The sequence below is a fragment of the Salvelinus alpinus genome, chromosome 19 (assembly GCF_045679555.1).
Source record: "Salvelinus alpinus chromosome 19, SLU_Salpinus.1, whole genome shotgun sequence".
Classification (NCBI taxonomy): domain Eukaryota; kingdom Metazoa; phylum Chordata; class Actinopteri; order Salmoniformes; family Salmonidae; genus Salvelinus; species Salvelinus alpinus.
In genome coordinates this window covers 20,508,158-20,528,590 of record NC_092104.1, presented here as the reverse complement: position 1 = coordinate 20,528,590, position 20,433 = coordinate 20,508,158, and the positions used below count along the sequence as shown (strand labels likewise).

Below are 20,433 nucleotides of genomic sequence, written 5' to 3'. Positions count from 1 at the left end.
GTAGAGGAAGGACAAGAGTTAAACAAAATAATTTAAAAAAACAATTGTAAAACAGACTGTGTCCATAAAATGTATGTATAAACTGGAAATACAGGCCTAAGTGTTGTTGTTCACTAGTTTGCTCCAATTGGGGGAGGCGTTGTAGGGTAATAAAGGAAATATATATATTTTTAAATGTATATGTGTGTGTGTGTGTGTATGTATGTGTGTATGTATATATCTATATCTATATCTATAAAAGTGATTGCTTTTGATGAACACGCTTTATCTGCCTCCCAATGAAAACGAATTAGAAAATATATGTTTTATGTTTCTGGACGATATGTACTACGCTGCCATCTTGACAACATGACCGAGCGGCCCTCCTCCCTCACCGATTTTGCCCGTTCACGTCAAGGGCCATAGACCTGTGCCCCGCGCTTCAAGTTAATATAACTCACTCATTGGACGGCAGTTGCACAGTAGGGAAGCGACTCCCTGAAAATTACATTTGACACACCTGTCGTCAATTGCTTACAGCTGAGCCGGAGTAGTAACACAAGACCGAGTAGGATACTTCTCTCACAATATTGGAGGTTTGTGAATTATGTTACGGTAGCCTATACCATATTGTGTTGCTACATTATTCATACACTGAATAATAACTCTGCCTCGCAGTCTCAGCAGAATGAAAGTGTCATATTAACGTTGGCTATATACAGTAGGCTAAACGCCTCACACTTATTATTATTTTTCTTTTGTCACACATTGTCCGGCATTTTCTCTTAAGTGTAAACTGAGGTTGAAGGGATTTGCTTGAAGTCCGTGTTATGCGGCATCTATCTCTGCACCTGTTACGATGCCTGGTCTGTGCTGCTGCAGCCCTGAAAGATTCCTGTTTTTATCAGGTCTCGTGCCTTTGAATCGTCTGTTGAAAATAACCTGGTCTTCAGGGGCGGCGATAAGGGAGGAAACATTATTTTATTAAATACTTTTGTAATCTTGCTTCCCTAATTTATTTGAGATGTAATGTCGAGAGTGTGGCGCATAATTCATCACAACCCATTGCTGTGGGAAATTAGGAGTTTGATAAACGTTGTGGCAATATTCCAAATGATCAGCGATGGTTTTATTGGTATTTTCTCCTCGAGCCTACAGGTCAATTTTATAATTCAGGTGTTGCGCATGCTGTTAGTTTTACCTTGCTGTCTAGCTGCGAATTTCTTGTCTAGAAAGACTAGCCCTAGGATAAAAATACTGATCTATATTGTATTCCCCAAACAATGATAATCATTATTTTAGATTTACTAATACAATTGTTCAGAAAGATATTTACGTAACACTTTTCTCCCAAAAAGATGTCAATTCTTTGTACCCCAGTTTTTTTCAATATTTTGTGCACCCTCTCCTTGCAAGGAAAATGGCACTGAGCCTTTTTCTATATGTTATGATATTGGAGAACATTGGAGAACTTTGGGTGGGTCATATATAATACCATTCCTCCATACAGAATCTTCCCAGATTATTAATATCCTTCAGTCTGTGTTTATGGATTAGATTACCCCCAAAGACCTTTATTTTCGTCTCATAAAATTATGTCCATAGTGCCTGGTTCCAGTCTAAGTGCCAATACTGTTTAACAAGCTACAGGTGTTTACCTTTGTTGGTTCCTCTCAATAAAGTTTTTTTTCTGGCAACCCTTCCAAAGAGCCTATTGGCAGGTGGCATCTAATTATGGATTAACAAACTTGGTGACCCCAAGATGTCACCAAGTACTGTGATTCTCCAACTAGCCGATATACCGCGGAGTGTCTGGATACAGCATGGCCAAAAGTACATGGGCACACCTTCAAATTAGTGGATTTGGCTAATTCAACCACACCCATGCTGACAGGTATATTAAATCTAGCACACAGCCATGCAATCACCATAGACAGACATTGGCAGTAGAATGGCCCGTACTGAAGACCTCAGTGACTCAACATGGTACCGTCATAGCATGCCACCTTTCCAACAAGTCAGTTCGTCAAATGTCTGCCCTGCTAGAGCTGCCCCAGTCGACTGTAAGGGCTGTTATTGTGAAGTGGAAATGTCTAGAAGCAACAACGGCTCGACCATGAAGTGGTAGGCCACACAAGCCTACAGAACGGGACCGCCAAGTACTGAATCGCTCGGTTGTAACACTAACTAGTTCCAAACTGCCCCTGGACGTAACGTCAGCACAATAAATGTTGGCCGGGAGCTTCATGAAATGGGTTTCCATGGACGAGCAGCCACACAAGCCTAAGATCACCATGCGCAATGCCAAGCGTCAGCTAGAGTGGTGTAAAGCTCGCCGCCATTAGACTCAGGAGCAGTGGAAATGCTTTCTCTGGAGTGATGAATCACGCTTCACCATCTGGCAGTCTGACAGACAAATCTGGGTTTAGCGGATGCCAGGAGAATGCTACCTGTCCCAATGTATAGTGCTAACTGTAAAGATTGGTGGAGGAGAAATAATGGTCTGGGGCTTTTCTTCATGGTTTGGGCTAGGACCCCTAGTTCCAGTAAAGGGAAATCTTAACGCTACAGCATACAATGACATTCTAGACGATTCCTTGCTTCCAACTTTGTGGCAACAGTTTGGGGAAGGCCCTTACCTGTTTCAGCATGACTATGCACAACGCGAGGTACAGAAATTGTTTGTCGAGATTGGTGTGGAAGAACTTGACTGGCCTGCACAGAGCCCTGACCTTAACCCCATCGAACACCTTTGGGATTAATTGGAACGCAGACTGCGAGTCAGCCCTAATCGCCCAACATCAATGCCCCACCTTACTAATGCTCTTGTGGCTGAAGGGAAGCAAGTCCCCACATAAATGTTCCAACATCTAACGTAAACTCACCCCATTCCGTACAAATGTGCGCAACCGCGACATTCAAACGAGGCTGCAAAGAAAACTAATGGGACTGTAGCGACTGTGTTGACTTCAAAATCTGGGGTGTGAACTACGTTTCTATTCAAGCGTTGATCGACATGGTAATGGCTCTATAGTATTGGAGAAAAGTTGAAAAAACTGACCCTCTGTTACATCGTGATGTGTCATGTTGTAACGTACAGCACGCATAAAGCAACTATTTCTGAGTTGAGCTGAGAAGAACAAGTAGGGGGGTGATGTGCAATGAGTCTTGACTGATGAGTTACTACCGGGATGACTGACTTAAATCCTTTCTGTGTAGCCTGATTGATGGGGTGTTCTGGGCCCATTGGAATACTTAAAAAATGCATTCACCCTTGAGGTAATCACTTATTTTACATGTCTGGAGAGTTGAAAGTAAGGGTTCCTCCTTTCACCAACCCAGTCCTGTATTTAAACTGTAGTCAGATTTCTCACTCATGGTAAATCTGTTCTGAGTAGTCTTCAACTTCTTCCCTCAGTAGAACTCAAGGTGTTTCCTCTGGTGTTCTTCGGCAATGACGTAGTCATTTGTGTATTTGGAGTAGAGGTCGACCGATTATGATTTTTCAACGCCGATACCAATGCCGATTATTGGAGGACCAAAAAAAGCCGATACCGATTAATCGGACGATTTTATTTTTATTTTTATTTGTAATAATGACAATTACAACAATACTGAATGAACACTTATTTTAACTTAATATAATACATAAATAAAATCAATTTAGCCTCAAATAAATAATTAAACATGTTCAATTTGGTTTAAATAATGCAAAAACAAAGTGTTGGAGAAGAAAGTAAAAGTGCAATATGTGCCATGTAAGAAAGCTAACGTTTAAGTTCCTTGCTCAGAACATGAGAACATATGAAAGCTGGTGGTTCCTTTTAACATGGGTCTTCAATATTCCCAGGTAAGAAGTTTTAGGTTGTTATTATAGGAATTATAGGACTATTTCTCTCTATATGTTAAGAGAATTTTGTTCTCAATGTTCATAAACTGAACTTCAATTAAACTACTCTGTCACTAAGAATTTGTAAGGTTCTTATTGAAATGAAACAGACAGAGGCCAGTCTACAATAGTCAGAATGTTTATTTACGAGAGCTCTGCCGTGCATATACAAAAACGTTCCTTTTATAATATTCTCTTAACCTACGCACATACATACACACTAATATTTGGATTCTCTCTTTTTCTCCTGGAGTCTCACCACAGTTTATTACCACTCAGCTGACAGTTCCAGTCCCCCCCAGATACGGGAAATCCCTGTCTCCCTGTTCTATCTTATCTCCCCAGAGTTATAGCCGGGTCAGTTCAAACATAGTTTAATGATCCACTTTGTTTTCTTTAGGCACACACATACATTCCTCTCTTCCCAGGTACATGCTACATAACCTCTTTATTATGAACTAACATTATTTATCAATATAGAAAAACAGGGTTAAATTCAGTTTGTTATAGTTCTACGTTAAATGTATACATCATTTAGTCATTATTCATAAAAATCATAACACTATACCATTTGTATTTCATTAAACTTTGACTATTGGATGTTCTTATAGGCACTTTAGTATTGCCAGTGTAACAGTATAGGTTCCATCCCTCTCCTCGCTCCTACCTGGGCTCGAACCAGGAACACAACGACAACAGCCACCCTCGAAGCAGCGTTACCCATGCAGAGCAAGGGGAATAACTACTCCAAGTCTCAGAGCGAGTGACGTTTGAAACGCTATTAGCGCGCACCCCGCTAACTAGCTAGCCATTTCACATCAGTTACACCAGCCTAATCTCGGGAGTTGATAGGCATGAAGCACAGCGAAGAGCTTCTGGCAAAATGCAGGAAAGTGCTGTTTGAATGAATGCTTACGAGTCTGCTGCTGCCTACCACTGCTCAGTCAGACTGCTCTATCAAATCATAGACTTAGTTATAACATAATAACACACAAATACGAGCCTTAGGTCATTAATATGGTCGAATCCGGAAACTATCATCTCGAAAACGACGTTTATTCTTTCAGTGAAATACGGAACCGTTCCGTATTTTATCTAACGGGTGGCATCCATAAGTCTAAATATTCTTGTTACATTGCACAACCTTCAATGTTATGTCATAATTACGTAAAATTCTGGCAAATTAGGCGGCCCAAACTGTTGCATATACACTGACTCTGCGTGGAATGAACGCAAGAGAAGTGACACAATTTCACCTGGTTAATATTGCCTGCTAACCTGGATTTCTTTTAGCTAAATATGCAGGTTTAAAAATATATACTTCTGTGTATTGATTTTAAGAAAGGCATTAATGTTTATGGTTAGGTACACATTGGAGCAACGATACGCACCGCATCGATTATATGTAACGCAGGACATCAACCATGTGTAGTTAACTAGTGATTATGATTGATTGATGGATTGTTTTTTATAAGATAAGTTTAATGCTAGCTAGCAACTTACCTTGGCTTCTACTGCATTCGCGTAACAAGCAGGCTCCTCGTGGAGTGCAATGTAATCAGGTGGTTAGAGCGTTGGACTAGTTAACTGTAAGGTTGCAAGATTGAATCCCCCGAGCTGACAAAGTAAAAATATGTCGTTCTGCCCCTGAACGAGGCAGTTAACCCACCGTTCCTAGGCTGTCATTGAAAATAAGAATGTGTTCTTAACTGACTTGCCTAGTTAAATAAAGATTAAATAAAGGTGTCCAAAAATACCGATTTCCGATTGTTATGAAAACTTGAAATCGGCCCTAATTAATCGGTCATTCCGATTAATCGGTCGACCTCTAATTTGGAGTACTGTAGTTTAATTGGGTATGTTTGATGGCTTCATCAGTGTGGGAGCTGTCAGACAGGAAAGGTGTGTCAGAGTTGCATAAACTGAAACAAACATGTCAAAGCGTGCGTCTAATGGGGTCACCATGTCAACCAAGGTTTTGAATGACTCCGACTAGAGTGCTATCCTCTTGTGTGTTGTCAAGACACCATGCCTTATTGGTCAAAAGAGAAACTTGCATGGTCTGACCTGTAAAGTGCCATGTGTAGATCCATGTAGTGTATTATCTCAAGTAATCACCTACTACACTATACACTGCATCTGGAAAGTATTCAGACCCCTTGACTTTTCCACATTTTGTTACGTTACAGCCTTATTCTAAAACTGATTAAATAAAACATTTTCAATCTACACACAGTAAACCATAATGACTAAGTGAAAACTGTTTTTTCTTTTAGAAATGTTTGTCAATTTATAAAAATAAGTATTCAGACTCTTTGCTTTGAGACTTGAAGTTGTGCTCCGATGCATCCTGTTTCCATTGATCAATCCTTGATGTTTCTACAATTTGGTTGGACATGATTTGGAAAGGCACACACCTGTCCTATATAAGTTCACACAGTTGACAGTGCATGTCAGAGAAAAACCCAAGCCATGAGGTCAAAGGAATTGTCCGTAGAGCTCTGAGACAGGATTGTGTTGAGACACAGATCTGAGGAAGGGTACCAAAACATTTCTGCAGCATTGAAGGTCCCCAAGAACACAGTGGCCTCCATCATTCTTAAATGGACAAAGTTTGGAACCGCCAAGACTCGTCCTAGAGCTGGCCACCCGGCCAAACTGAGCAATCGGTGGAGAAAGGGCGTTGATCAGGGAGGTGACCAAGAACTCAATGGTAAATCTGACAGCGCTCCTCAGTGGAGATGGGAGAACTTTCCGGAAGGACAACCATCTCTGCAGTACTCCACCAATCAGGCCTTTATGGTAGAGTGGCCACACAGAAGCCACTCCTCAGTAAAAGGCACATGACAGCCCGCTTGGAGTTTGCCAAAAGTCACCTAAAGCACTCAGACCCTGAGAAACAAGATTCTCTGGTCTAATGAAACCAAGATGGAACTCTTTAGCCTGAATGCCAAGCATCACATCTTGAGGAAACCAGGCACCATCCCTATGGTGAAGCATGGTGGTAGCAGCATCATGCTGTGGGGATGTTTTTCAGTGGCAGGGACTGGGAGACTAGTCAGGATTGAGGGAAAGATGAATGGAGTCAAGTACAGAGAGATCCTTGCTCCAGAGTGTTCAGGACCTCCGACTGGGGGCAAAAGTTTACCTTCCAACAGGACAACAACCCTAACCACACAGCCAAGACAACGCTAGGGTTGAATTTCTGAATGTCCTTGAGTGGCCCAGCCAGAGCCCAGACTTGAACCCTATCGAACATCTCGGGAGAGAACTGAAAATAGCTGTGCGGCGACGCTCCCCATCCAACCTGACAGAGCTTGAGAGGATCCGCAGAGAATAATGGGAGAAACTCCCCCTCAAGAAGACTTGAGGCTGTAATCGCTGCCAAAGGTGCTTCTGTAAAGGGTCTGAATACCTTTGCAAATGTGATTTTTCTTTTTGTTGTTGTGTGTGTAATGGCAGCAAAGGGGGGACCAATTCCATATTAATGCCCATGATTTTGAAATGAGATGTTTGACAAGGTGTCCACATACTTTTTGTCATGTCTATTTGATTGTTATGATCTTTTGCCATTAGGTAATGATGACATGTGTTCAGCATTTGGATCTATTGTTTGCGGTAGTTAAAAAAAGAAAAAAAAAAGTGTTATTTTTAATCCCAGCCCCCGTCCCCTTAAGGCCTTTTGGTAGGCCGTCATTGTAAATAAGAATTTGTTCTTAACTGACTTGCCTAGTTAAATAAACATTATTTTCCTTTGGCTCAACTCATATGATTTGAGTTTTATACAGGGCAACTCGGTGCTTGAACACAGTTCAACTAAACCCAGTTCAGGCATATCCTGTAGACTTACTAGTACTCTGATCTATGTTTAATATAGGGAAATGTAGTTTTGAATGTTCCATGCATTCCCTTGCTTGGGTGAGAAGGCCCTGGATAGGATTGAGGTTTGTGCTGAGATGGGAGCTGCTCCCTTTCCCCTCTTACTGTATACTGTTCCCTTAAACCAGTCAGACAGCATTTGATTGTTAAAGCTTACGTTCTTATCTTAAGGTAGTTTCACATGGTAGGCTTTGTCAGATAACACTTTCTATCCAATACTCTGGAACTTTACACGGGTCTGTTAGATTTCATAACCACCTTGTATACTGTGATGTTGATTTACACGTTTGAGATGGAGATAAGTCTCTTCTGTACATGCAGCGCACAATACTGTATTCAGTAAATGTATTGGGTGTTTTTTTTGTTGGTATTTTGGAATACTTTAAAGTCAAATACTTCCAAAGGACAATGTGTAGTTTTCAGGCAGATTTGATCTTGCATTGTGTGGATCTTTAGAATTGTTAGGTTTCTTGGTGTCCCCAGTGATGGGTTCAGTTTGTGTTTTCTTATTGATGCCCCTCACAAATCAGACCTTTAACTCAATTATTCCGTTAATTTGAATGGCCTGGGAGGAATTTCCCATACTAGTGAATATCAAGAAAACTGAAGTTCCTATTCAAAAAGTCCTACCCCTCTAGGAATTTTAAATTGACCGCTTCATGTGGTTGTCTAAATGCAGGCTTGTTGTACTAGCCATTACTTGGGCCTACATGTTATGCTGAATCTTGAAGAGCATTGTATCTCATGGTTTATAAAATTAACCATCCTCTCCTGCTTGAGATGTATGGCATGATGGCTTAGGTATCTACTGGTTTAGTATGCAGTAGACAGTTTGAAAGAATCTGACTTGGACATGGTGTACATGTCAGACAGCAATCCAGTTGTGTTGAGTGTTGGCCTAATTGTTATACAATGCATCTTTGTTCCATGGCTTGGCATTCTGTGTCTTCAGGCTGTGGTATTATTGAATAGAGAGATGACAGGATAGTAATGCTCGCCGCATGTAGCTGTTCTCTCTGTAAATGCATGGCATTTGTCCTTACCCATCAACAGGGAGGGAGCTATCCTTGATTTACCCACTTCATATGTATATACTGTATTCTAGTCAAGGCTCATCCTATATAACTACTGCTGTATACACATTTTTCTATTACAATACTGTCTATACAGACCATTTGTGTGTATTATTGCACTGTTGGAGCTAGGAACATAAGCATTTTTCGTTACACTGGGCGATAGGTAGGGCTGGGCGATATTGGCCAAAATATCATGTATGGTATTTTTCAAGTTTGACAGTATTTTATGTTTTTGATTTAATAAAAGTTATACGTGTGACCCTAGGGTGGCAACACATATATTCTAAATTATTTCAATGGGACTTTCTCCATTCTGATTGTTTTATACTTTTCAATTCAATTTCAACCTAAAATAATTTCCTCCATTTCTATCAATTTCTGCATTTCCTGCACTCATTTGAGATCATTTCCACACTGCCACGATATGGGCATGAAAATACCATGGACGAGTTATTGTGACAGGGTAGGAACCAAATTGATGTTCATGGTTTCCTAGGGGACCCTATAATCTTTGACTACATTAAATCTTTATTCATATAGCCAACATATGCATGCTTCGCCTATTCCTCTTTGTTTTAGAAGATACTGTTGCACAAACAACATGCAGATTTAAGCCTCCACCAGTACTGGTATCAGGCTGTATTAGCTAGCTACGTTTGCTCTGACTCAGTACTTTTATTAGCCAGTTAGCTAGTCAGCGATTAACGTTAGCATTAGTGACTAACACGATTTAGCGTAACTTGCTAAGAAAATACAAATTAGCTGTTTGCAGATGTAAGAAACACAAACTAATATTGTAATTATAGAACGCTGGGGATTTATATTAAAATCAAAGTGGAAACATCGGTGTCATCAAGATGGTTGCATGTGCTGCATTTACCTTGCAGACTTGGCTTTGGAGATTTTTTCTGTAAGGCTATTAAGACTCTCTACGCAAATGGTAACAGCTCTATCAAATTGAGATATGGCACCTCACTTAGATTTGAGTTAAAGAGAGGAATTAGGCAAGGTTGTCCTATCTCCCCGTATCTGTTTTTATTAATCACCTAACTTCTTGCAAATTCTTTAAAAAATAGTCCTGTACAAGGTATTTCCATAGCTGGTAAAGAAATTATTATAAGCCAGCTGGCTGATACTACACTTTTTCTGAAAGACGCTAACCAAATTCCCATATCGATCAATGTGATACAATCCTTTTCCAAAGCGTCTGGTCTATACCTTAACATTAATAAATGTGAACTCATAGCTGTCAAAGATTGTGTGACACCTTCATATAATGGTATTTCAGTAAAAGAAGAACTTACATATTTAGGCATAACCATTACAAAGGATCAGAAGTCTAGAGGCTTACTAAATTTTAACACTCTTATTAAAAATACCCAGAAAAAGCTAAATCAATGGCTACAGAGAGACTTATCTTTAAAAGGTAGAGTCCTAATAACCAAGGCTGAAGGTATCTCTAGACTAACATATGGCGCTCTATCTTTATATCTTGACAGTAAAATAAGCAAGGAGATAGACCAGATGCTTTTCAACTTTCTGTGGAGAAACCGTACCCATTACATTAGGAAAACTGTTGTAATGAACACTTATGAGAATGGTGGACTGAATTTTCTGGACTTTACTATTTTAAATAATACTTTTAAGATCAATTGGATAAAACAATTCCTAAGAAGACCCACTTCTATCTGGAATTTTATTCCTCATCATGTCTTCTCTACTTTTGGTGGCCTTAACTTCATGTTGTTGTGCAATTATAATATTGACAAAATTCCAGTGAAACTTTCTGCTTTTCATCGGCAGGTTTTCTTGTCATGGTCCTTAATTTATAAACACAATCTTTCTCCACACAGATATTATATATGGAATAATCAGGATATATTGTATAAAAATACTTCTTTGTTTTTAGAATATTGGTTCCGAAATAATATCCTATTGGTGAGCCAACTGGTAAATGCAGTTATAAGGAATTCTTATCACTTTACAAGATCCCTGTAACACCTAAAGATTTTGCAATTGTTTGACGCCATTCCCTCAGGTGTTGCTCTGTTATTCAGGAACGTGTCAAGACCTGACCCTCAGAGCCTACCTTCTATTGACCCTGTTGACTCATCAGTAGGAAAGATTTGTTTCTCTTTTGGCCCATTCAACAACAGAGCGATACAAACCTTGTTTCAGCAGGATGTTGTATCTATACCTTATGTCATGCCTTATTGGAATGGATTTATTGATAATATCTATTGGAAAAAAGTTTGGATGTTGCCACACACATACCTACTTAACAAAATTTAAGGAAGTTTCCTTTAAAATTATTCATAAATATTATCCTGCCAACCACTATATGAAGAAGTTTAAGGAAAACATCAACTCAAATTGCTCCTTTTGTAATGACCACCCAGAAACAGTGTTGCATCTTTTTTGGCATTGTATTCATGTAAGAAAAATGTGGCAAGACATCAGTAGATTTATAATTGAACACATTTATGAAGATTTTACACTATTGTGGAGAGATGTACTGCTTGGATTCTTTACATACGATAAAAATAAGCTGAAACATTATTATGTAATTCATTTCATTATTCTTTTGGCCAAATTTCATATACACAAATGTAAATTTACTAACAAAAAAACACATTTTCTTACCCTACAAAAAGAAATTGAACTGTATTTTAAGACGGTTAAATACTCTACTAACAAAAAAGCTGTTAGAATTGTAAGTGTATGTATGTCCCTTAAGGTCCTTGTGTAATTGTAATGTGATATTGTACCCCCTCGGTCGATTGTCCATTTATATATAATCTATATATATTTGAGTTCCCTTATGTACTTTCTGTATTGATTTGTTGTTAATTTTTAAAAAAGAAGAAAAAAAACCAACCTTGCAGACTGAACGAAAGTGTATCGTGGTCAAGCAACAACAACATGCGCTCCTTGAGAGACCCAGTCCCACCCGTCAATGTGGAAAGCGGCATGGAGTGGGATGACTCAAGTAGCGGAGTAAACTATAAAAATGGACGTCACACACGGCGTATCACATTTAACAAACCAAACATTCAAATACCGTTATAGAAGGTAAAGTAAAAACCCAAACCTGTCCGTGCATAAATACCGGTGTGTATAGTAAAATACGGTATACCGCCCAGCCCTACACCCGCCATAATATCTGCAAAATATTTTTACTCAACCAATATAATTTTATTTGATGATTCAGTTTTGGTCTTTTATTGTCTGTAGCTTAGTGGTTAAGAGCAAGGAGCCAGTAACCAAAAAGTAGCCAAAAAGAATCCCAGAGCCGACTAGGTGAAAAATCTGTCTGTACCCAAGAGCAAGGCACTTAACCCTAATTGCTTCTGTAACTCGCTCTGGATAAGAGCAACTGCTAAATTACTCAAATCTAATGTGTGTATCCTTCCCTCCTGCCTAGCAACAGGTATGTTTTCTTGGGAATGGTATACTTGAGCAAAAAAGCCAGAGGAGGTGTGGTATATGGCCAATATACCATGGCTAAGGGCTGTTCTTAGGCACAACGCAGAGTGGTATATTGGCCATATACTACAAACCCCCAAGGAGCCTTATTGCTATTATAAATTGGTTACCAACGTAATTAGAGCAGTATAACTTGATGTTTTGTCTTACCCGTGGTATACGGTCTGATATACCATGGCCTTCAGCCAATCAGAATTCATGGCTCAAACCACCCAGTTTATAATACCAGCTGTCAGAGCAGCTCACAGATTACTGCACCTGTACATAGCCCATCTATAGTTTAGCCCAAACAACTACCTCTTCCCCTACTATTTATTTATTTTGTTCCTTTGCACCCCATTATTTCTACTTTGCACATTCTTCCACTGCAAATCTACCATTCCAGTGTTTTACTTGCTATATTGTATTTACTTCGCCACCATGGCCTTTTTGTGCCTTTATCTCACTTATCTCACCTCATTTGCTCACATTGTATATAGACTTATTTTTCTACTGTATTATTGACTGTATGTTTGTTTTACTCCATGTGTAACTCTGTGTTGTTGTATGTGTCGAACTGCTTTGCTTTATCTTGGCCAGGTCGCAATTGCAATTGAGAACTTGTTCTCAACTTGCCTACCTGGTTAAATAAAGGTGAAATGAAGTAAAAAATAATGATATTTAGAAAACAGGCCATCTTAAATAAGAAGAGAAAAATGTTGAGTAGAATACATGGGTGATACTGATACTCAATTAAGTTGTATAACATAATTATTATATTCTCTTAATTGAATGAAGCTTGCGTGTGTGAAACTGACTTTGTCCCAATGTGAACGTTTGCCACACACTCCAGTCAATGAGTGTTTTGCTGCTCCCTGCATGCTGACCATGTCTGCGTTTCCAAATGGCACCCTATTCCCTATTTAGTGCACTACTTTTGACCAGAGCCCTATGTGTGCGGAACCCTGACTGATGGCCATTGTACTATCAACACTCCTTCCCTAGTCTCCCTCTGAGCTACTGACAGAAGCAGAGAAATGCTGATCGGATTCTTTTCACTTCAACAATAGTCTTTCATGCATGGCTGGTATATTGTGTTATATGACCCGTCCACTTTGGGTCACCGTATTTGAATATGTATATTTATAAGAGGCAAATGGGTTATCTAGGACATGATGGCAGTTTAAAGGCATCCTTCTGGATTTTGGCAATCGGGTCCTTTATATACTTCCCCAGAGTCAGATGAACTTGTGGATACCATTTTTATGTATACGTGCGGTGTGAAGGAAGTTGCTGATTAGCATTAGCGCAATGACTGGAAGTCTATGGGTATCTGCTAGCATATACCATAGACTTGTAGTCATTGTGCTAACGCTAGTTAGCATTGGCTCGCAAAACTATCTCCAAGTGATATCCACAAGTTAACCTGACTCGGGGGAAGTAGATAAAAGCCTCGGTGCCAAAATCCTGAAGTATCCCTTTAAGAAAAGGGTGTAAGATTGAGATTAAGGGATGTTACTTCATGTGGATCATCCCATCCAATAAATCTCCTGTAGGACTGCCTAAAACGTGTAGCTCTGTATTACCTCTGTCGAAAATGTGATTCCCCCCCCCCAGTGTTTTATCTCTATTTCCACAATATAAGGTTGGAATAATATTGTGAAATGGTGAAAATTCTGGCCTTTTTATTGTAAGAGCGGTTTGAAAAGACTGCCTGAAATTTCAGCCTGTTTGGTGGGATGGAGTTTTGGCCTGCCTGCTTGACACCAGGCGGTAAATAGACCAATAAGAAAGAGTTATCCAGACCTCAGCCAATAACAGCAAATTTTTGGTTTTGCCCTCCCAGCTCAAACCACTCCCAGACAATCCAAGCAAAACAATTCTTGCTTGAGAAATTGCCCTTTGCTAAGAAGCCATTTTTGTTTATTTTTGACTATTTTAATTGAAAACACCGTAAGGTAACGGTTTACCTTAATGTGTTTTCTGTTAGCCATAAATTATTTGATTATTGAGATTTTAAAAAACGCTGCATTGGGCCTTTAACCTATGACCCGTGTGTTTCCTCCTGGACAGCTAAAGGAGCTCCGGGAGACATGGAGTTCAGGTATCTAACGACCAGGGTCGGACTCTGGTATGAGAACTTCATGAAAAATGCAGGTGAGGATCCATCACTAACTGCTGTCCAACAATGATGAATAGATTGAGTTTTGGTATTAAAAAGGCAAATAGGTTTTAGGCTACACGTTTTAGGCAAATGGGTCTCCTGAGTGCCGCAGCGGTCTGAGGCACTGCATCTCAGTGCAAGAGGTGTCACTACAGTCCCTGGTTGGAATCCAGGCTGTATCACATCCGGCCATGATTGGGAGTCCCATAGGGCGGCGCACAATTGGCCCAGCGTCGTCCGGGTTTGGCCGGGGTAGGCCGTCATTGTAAGTAAGAAATTGTTCTTAACTGACTTGCCTAGTTAAATAAAGGTTAAATACAAAAATATATGTTTTCAGTAGAAAACAGAGAATAACAAATGAAAGCATTATGCAACATTCTTTTCCTATGTGTTCCTTGGTGGAAGTGGACAGATATTGGCTGTGAATCTAGCCGAGGTTGGTCATCTGGGGTTGATGAAGTAGCGCTGATCATCATTACAAGCCATGAGAATCAACTGTAACCTACCCTCTTAAACATAGTGTTGGTGCATCTCAGTTGATTGCTTGGCTAGGTGGCATGATGTATTGATTTATTTTATTGAATCATACACTCAACCCTTCTCTGCTGTCAAGACCCCAGGACAGAAGACTGGTTTCTCATGTCATCGCCGCTCCCCCAGACCATAGTAATCGTGGCGTACATCTACTTTGTGACGCGGCTGGGGCCCAGGCTCATGGAGAAACGCAAGGCCTTCCACCTCAAAGAAGTTCTCATCATCTACAACTTCAGCGTCGTTGCCTTGTCCCTCTACATGTGCTATGAGGTGGGTCTCTTTCTCAATGGACTTCTGACAGGCTGTAGTGTTTTATACTGCCTCGTCAAGCAGGACAGTCTGTGAGGCGAGCTGCAAAAGAATTAAGCAATTGGGATTTCTCAAGTTTAATATGAAGAAGTTTAATATGAAGAAGGCTATGCTTCAGGATCACAATGATGCATCATTTCATACTTAATTACTTTCTTCTGATCATTACATTGTCAGCTGCAAAACAAACTTCATAGCAAAATAGTCGGAGCCTTATTTATTTGCATGAGATGTTTTTATAACAATGGTTCAAAATCAAATCACATACACATATTTAGCAGGTGTTATTGCGAGTGTAGCGAAATGCGTGTGTTCCTAGATCCAACAGTGCAGTAGTATCTAACAATACAGACATCTAAAGGTAAAATAATGGAATTAAGAGATATATATATATATATATTGAGAAATGTCGGAGTGGCATTGACTAAAATACAGTATATACATATGAGATGAGTAAAGCAGTATGCAAACATTATTTAAACATTATTAAAATGGCCAGGGATTCCAAGTCTATGTAGGACAGCAGCCTCTAAGGTGCAGGGTTAAGTAACCGGGTAGAAGACGGCTGGTGATGGCTAATTAACAGTCTGATGGCCTTAGAAGCTGTTTTCAGTCTCTCTGTCCCAGCTTTGATGCACCTGTACTGACCTCGCCTTCTGGCTGATAGCGGGGTGAACAGGCAGTGGGTGGTTGATGTCCTTGATGATCTTTTTGGCCTTCCTGTGACATTGGGTGCTGTAGGTGTCCTGGAGGGCAGGTAGTTTGCCCCCGGTGATGCGTTGGGCAGACTGCACCACCCTCTGGGTTCATATAACACATGCATGAAACGGAAGCTGATCGAGGGTTTTCCATTGACACTAGTTCATTGTAGGGGCACAGATCAGTGATTTACCTCAAGGAAACAGGAAAGGATGCCTTTTTGTCTTGTGTATTGAGCCAAATTCCTTTATGTTGACTGGTGTGCAGAACCTGTCTTGAGCAGGAAATGCAGGTCATGATCCACATGCCATATAGTGACATTTCTTTTTTGTACCACTCTTTTGTCAGACTGTCAAGGTTTAATGGTTGTCACCCAAACACTGTGTACTTGGTATTAAGAAACGTGTGTGGGGGAGGGGGGTGTCATTAGTAATACTTACTTTCTTTAGTTTCAGTGTGAAGACGATACATTTTTATTGACGTGAAGAAGATCTTTTTTTATTGATGTCTAATCTTTGCATAAAGGAGAGCTATGCAACAACTAGTGTGTTGTGATTTGGAGTATGTTTTTAATTCATTGCCTCTTCTTCCTGTAGTATGTGATGTCGGGCTGGGGGACGGGATATACGTTCCACTGTGACCTAGTGGACTACTCGGACTCGCCGCAGGCAGTGAGGGTAAGAGCTGTGGAATGTGACTACCTGCAACAGACAGGCAGAGAACTACTACTGGCTGTTCCTCTCTTCTTATGAACACCCATTCACCTGTGGAATCCCCCACTGACTCTAGCATGCCAACAAGCTGTTGGAACAAAGAAGCATTGAGAGCAGGTCATTCCATAGGAGTGATTCACACCACGTTTCCTGTGTTGCATAATATCATTAGTTGTGTGGTGAGGCCTGTTAGGCCGCCACCATCCTACCAAAGCAGGCTGACTATTCCGTCAGTCTTTTCAAACAGCTCTTACACTAAAAGAGCATTATCATTTTCACAGTATTATTCTAACCTCATATTGTGTAAATGCATATAAAACAGGAAAATCATATTATTTACTTTAAAAGTTCAGTGCTGTGACTGGTACACGTTTTGCTTATCTGTAAGTAACGTAATTATACTTGTCACTAATAACCTCTCTCTCACTCCTTAGATGGCAGGGACGTGTTGGCTCTACTACTTCTCAAAGTTCATAGAGATGTTGGATACGGTAAGTTTTTTTTTTTAGTACAGCTTTCTGACTATCTGTGTCTCGCTTGTTCAGAGGGGTTGGGTTAAATGCGGAAGACACATTTTGGTTGACTGCATTCAGTTGTGCAACTGACTAGGTATCCCCTTTCCCCTTCTGTCATTTTCACTCTTGTTCTGTTCCCTGTTAAATGGCTGAATTCTCCCTCCTGTCAGATCTTTTTTGTTCTGAGGAAGAAGAACGGACAGATTACGTTCCTCCATGTCTACCATCACTCCATAATGCCCTTTACCTGGTGGTTTGGTGTCCGCTTCGCTGCAGGTACAGTAGACAAGAACTTGAGTTACTCCCATGACTGTATTAAACTACTTACAAATGGGCATACTACCAGATGTATATAATGATGGACTGTCCCAGAAAAATGTCAGTATTCAGCAGGTCATCTTCCTTAGGAGCTGTTGTAGGAAGTGGAACATGGAAACCTGGGTTAGCACTGCTCTATAGAACAACAAATCATGACTGCTAATTGCTGGTGTTGTCCTCCAGGTGGCCAGGGGACGTTCCATGCCCTGTTGAACTGTGTGGTCCATGTCATCATGTACTCCTACTACGGCCTGTCTGCCCTGGGCTCCGCCTACCAGAAGTACCTCTGGTGGAAGAAGTATCTCACCACCATTCAGCTGGTACGTACTGCACTTCACTACTACACTAGAGGGGGAATTGAATTTGAACCACTACGAGAGAGCCACCCATAAGTTTTTATGGACAAGGATATTATTCTGTTGGGCCTCTTGGGATGGTCTCCTTATATGTTCAAAACAAGTAATATATAACCTTCCTGTCTGTCCTCAGATCCAGTTTGTGATCGTGACCACCCACATCTGGCAGTACTTCTTCATGGACTGTCCCTACCAGTTCCCCATCTTCATCTACATAATAGGCCTCTACGGCCTGGTCTTTCTCCTCCTCTTCCTCAACTTCTGGTACCACGCCTACACCAAGGGCAAGAGGCTGCCCAAGGTCCTTCAGGCCAAAACTTGGGCCCACCCCTACAATAAAACCAACGGCCAAAACAATAGTGAAATAACCAACGGGAATGGTTTCCATCACGACAAGAATGAGTGACAGGGTGTCCAGCAAATCAGGCTAAGGATTGGGGGTTGATTGCATTTTAATATCAGCCTATTCAGCAACTGAAATTAGACATGGATTTCCAATATAAAAGTCAGTGCACCTTTGAATTCAAAGAGAATTGACCCCAACCCTCTGGACCTTCTGATCTCTTCTGTTCTCTCTGCTAAGGCAATCTCAAAGCTTTGACCCAAAGCTCTACTGTACTTTTCTATTTTTATACCTGTGCTTTCCTTTCCTGTTCAGGGTGAGTCTGTGTTTTTAATAAACAGATTTTGAATGTTAGATAAGTGTTAGTAGGTTAGCCAATGGTGAGACCGTTCAGTAGCTTTGTCTAGTTCTGTCAAACCAGCCTGAATAACCCACACTTCCTATGACCTGTTCTCCTCTGCTGTTTAGAATTGGTGCTGAACCTTTCTAGTTTTGGCTGCAGGATTCAGCTTTGTGACCTTGCTTTCAGCTGTTTTTTATTTTTCAATACCTGTACTTTTTATACATTTGTTTGTACATTTAATTATAAACATTTATGTATTATGTTATTGAGTCTAGCCTTGAGGACGATTTTGTCTGTCTGAGTATGTGGGCCATCTCCCAGTTAGGGCCTGAATTATTTCCTGGGTCTGGTCTCATGGCTGGGAAAAACTCTGGGCCCTACCCATAGTACACCTGTAATGGTGGAGGGGTAGAGGAAAACCATTGTGCCAGTAAGAACTGATGTTTACATGTATACTGAGTGGAGCATATTTGTGGTGACCCCCTCTTTTGTAAATTCCTCACCCACTTCTCTGGTTTGAGTCACAGCAGCTACTGGTGCTGAGAAATCTTCAACACCAACCTGCTCCTAAAACTGTATTTATGTCCAACAGAAATGACGGTGTGAATTTGAAGCCAGATAGTGCAGTACTGTTCTTGCAGGATCCGGAGCAGAGCACAAGTTGAGCTTTAGCTCTGTCACAAGCATGGCACAATATTTGAGAAACAGTAGCCATTGTTTACCACTACATGCATATTTGTTAAATCTTCTGTTCCAAATTGAGTTCAGTTCTTATGCCATGCTTATGACAGTTTAAAGTAGGCTTTCTCAATGAGTGTGTTCACATTTGGTGCTCCCCTGGTGATTGAGGACACAGCATTAGCTGAGTGTAGGATGGGCCTCCACAGGTGTAGTAAAACCCCAGTGCCTTGGGTGCAGGCTGAGTCCAATAAGCAACAGCGATCTAGCTGATGTTACACACGTGGGTTACGTACCGTTCAGTGCCTTTGTCAGAGCCCCTCCAGCTCCTTGATGTAGTTATGAGTGTCCTCCAGACATGATGCCACTAATTCTGTATAAAAACAGTCATTTGTAAATGTAATATTTGTATTTATGATAAAAAAGAAATGCTCTTTATAATGTTATTATACATCACCTGTGTGATTTTTTCTATTCCTGGGGCTTAATTCTTAGCAAGGATAGAAATTCCCATCAAGGCTTTGCTTGAGCATATTTAACTGTCATCTATTAATTTATTATCTATTAAGTGGGACAGATATTAGTAAGAACTCTTTAAAATGGGTGAAATTGACCTTTTACAAGTCAGCATTATCAATGTGACGTTCTACCTGACACACCAGATGCCAAGGCGCGTCAGCCATTGAGAATTCAACCTTGGCGATCCTTGAGTTTGGACACTGCCATTGGATGTGATGCAATGCGGGCAGTATCGCAGCTTTCACTGATTTCAAAAAGAGTGTTCCCTCAATGGCTGAAGCACAGAACAATGAGACCGATAATTCACCGGATGTATAAAGTTGGCGTTTCCACTCCACTCTGTTCGTAACAGATTTTCATTTTAGAAACAAAACTGTATTGAGATCAAATGTTTCATTGATGAGAAAATTAGCAGAATGTTGTTCATTCTCCCACTGCAGTGGCCTGCAGTGGGAGAATGAACAACATTCTGCTAATTTTCTCATCGATGAAACATTTGATCTCAATACAGTTTTGTTTCTAAAATGAAAATCTGTGAAAATCTGGCAACTTAATTGGAGAGGACGGTCTGGTTATGACTGTTGTGGAATGGTATCAAATACACCAAACACATGTTTTCATACCATTCCATGACCTCCCTTGTAGCATGAACTA

The 20,433-nt window shown here is 40.4% G+C and overlaps 1 protein-coding gene across 3 annotated transcripts; it reads left to right on the top strand.

Annotated features, from left to right (window-relative positions):
* The first annotated feature begins 348 nt into the window (after positions 1-348).
* LOC139545113 (very long chain fatty acid elongase 7-like) lies at positions 349-19,706 on the top strand. Of its 3 annotated transcripts, none has more exons than XM_071352518.1 (8): positions 349-575; positions 14,362-14,445; positions 15,066-15,256; positions 16,591-16,671; positions 17,142-17,198; positions 17,393-17,498; positions 17,724-17,860; positions 18,030-19,706. In XM_071352518.1, the coding sequence occupies exons 2-8, from the start codon at positions 14,382-14,384 to the stop codon at positions 18,300-18,302; spliced, it is 909 nt and encodes a 302-aa protein (XP_071208619.1). In that variant the 5' UTR covers positions 349-575; positions 14,362-14,381; the 3' UTR covers positions 18,303-19,706. The 3 variants fall into 3 exon arrangements, with proteins under 3 accessions (XP_071208619.1, XP_071208621.1, XP_071208620.1); XM_071352519.1 differs by having other exon boundaries at positions 522-575; positions 14,362-14,717; XM_071352520.1 differs by lacking the exons at positions 14,362-14,445; positions 15,066-15,256 and having other exon boundaries at positions 464-575.
* The last annotated feature ends 727 nt before the right edge of the window (positions 19,707-20,433 follow it).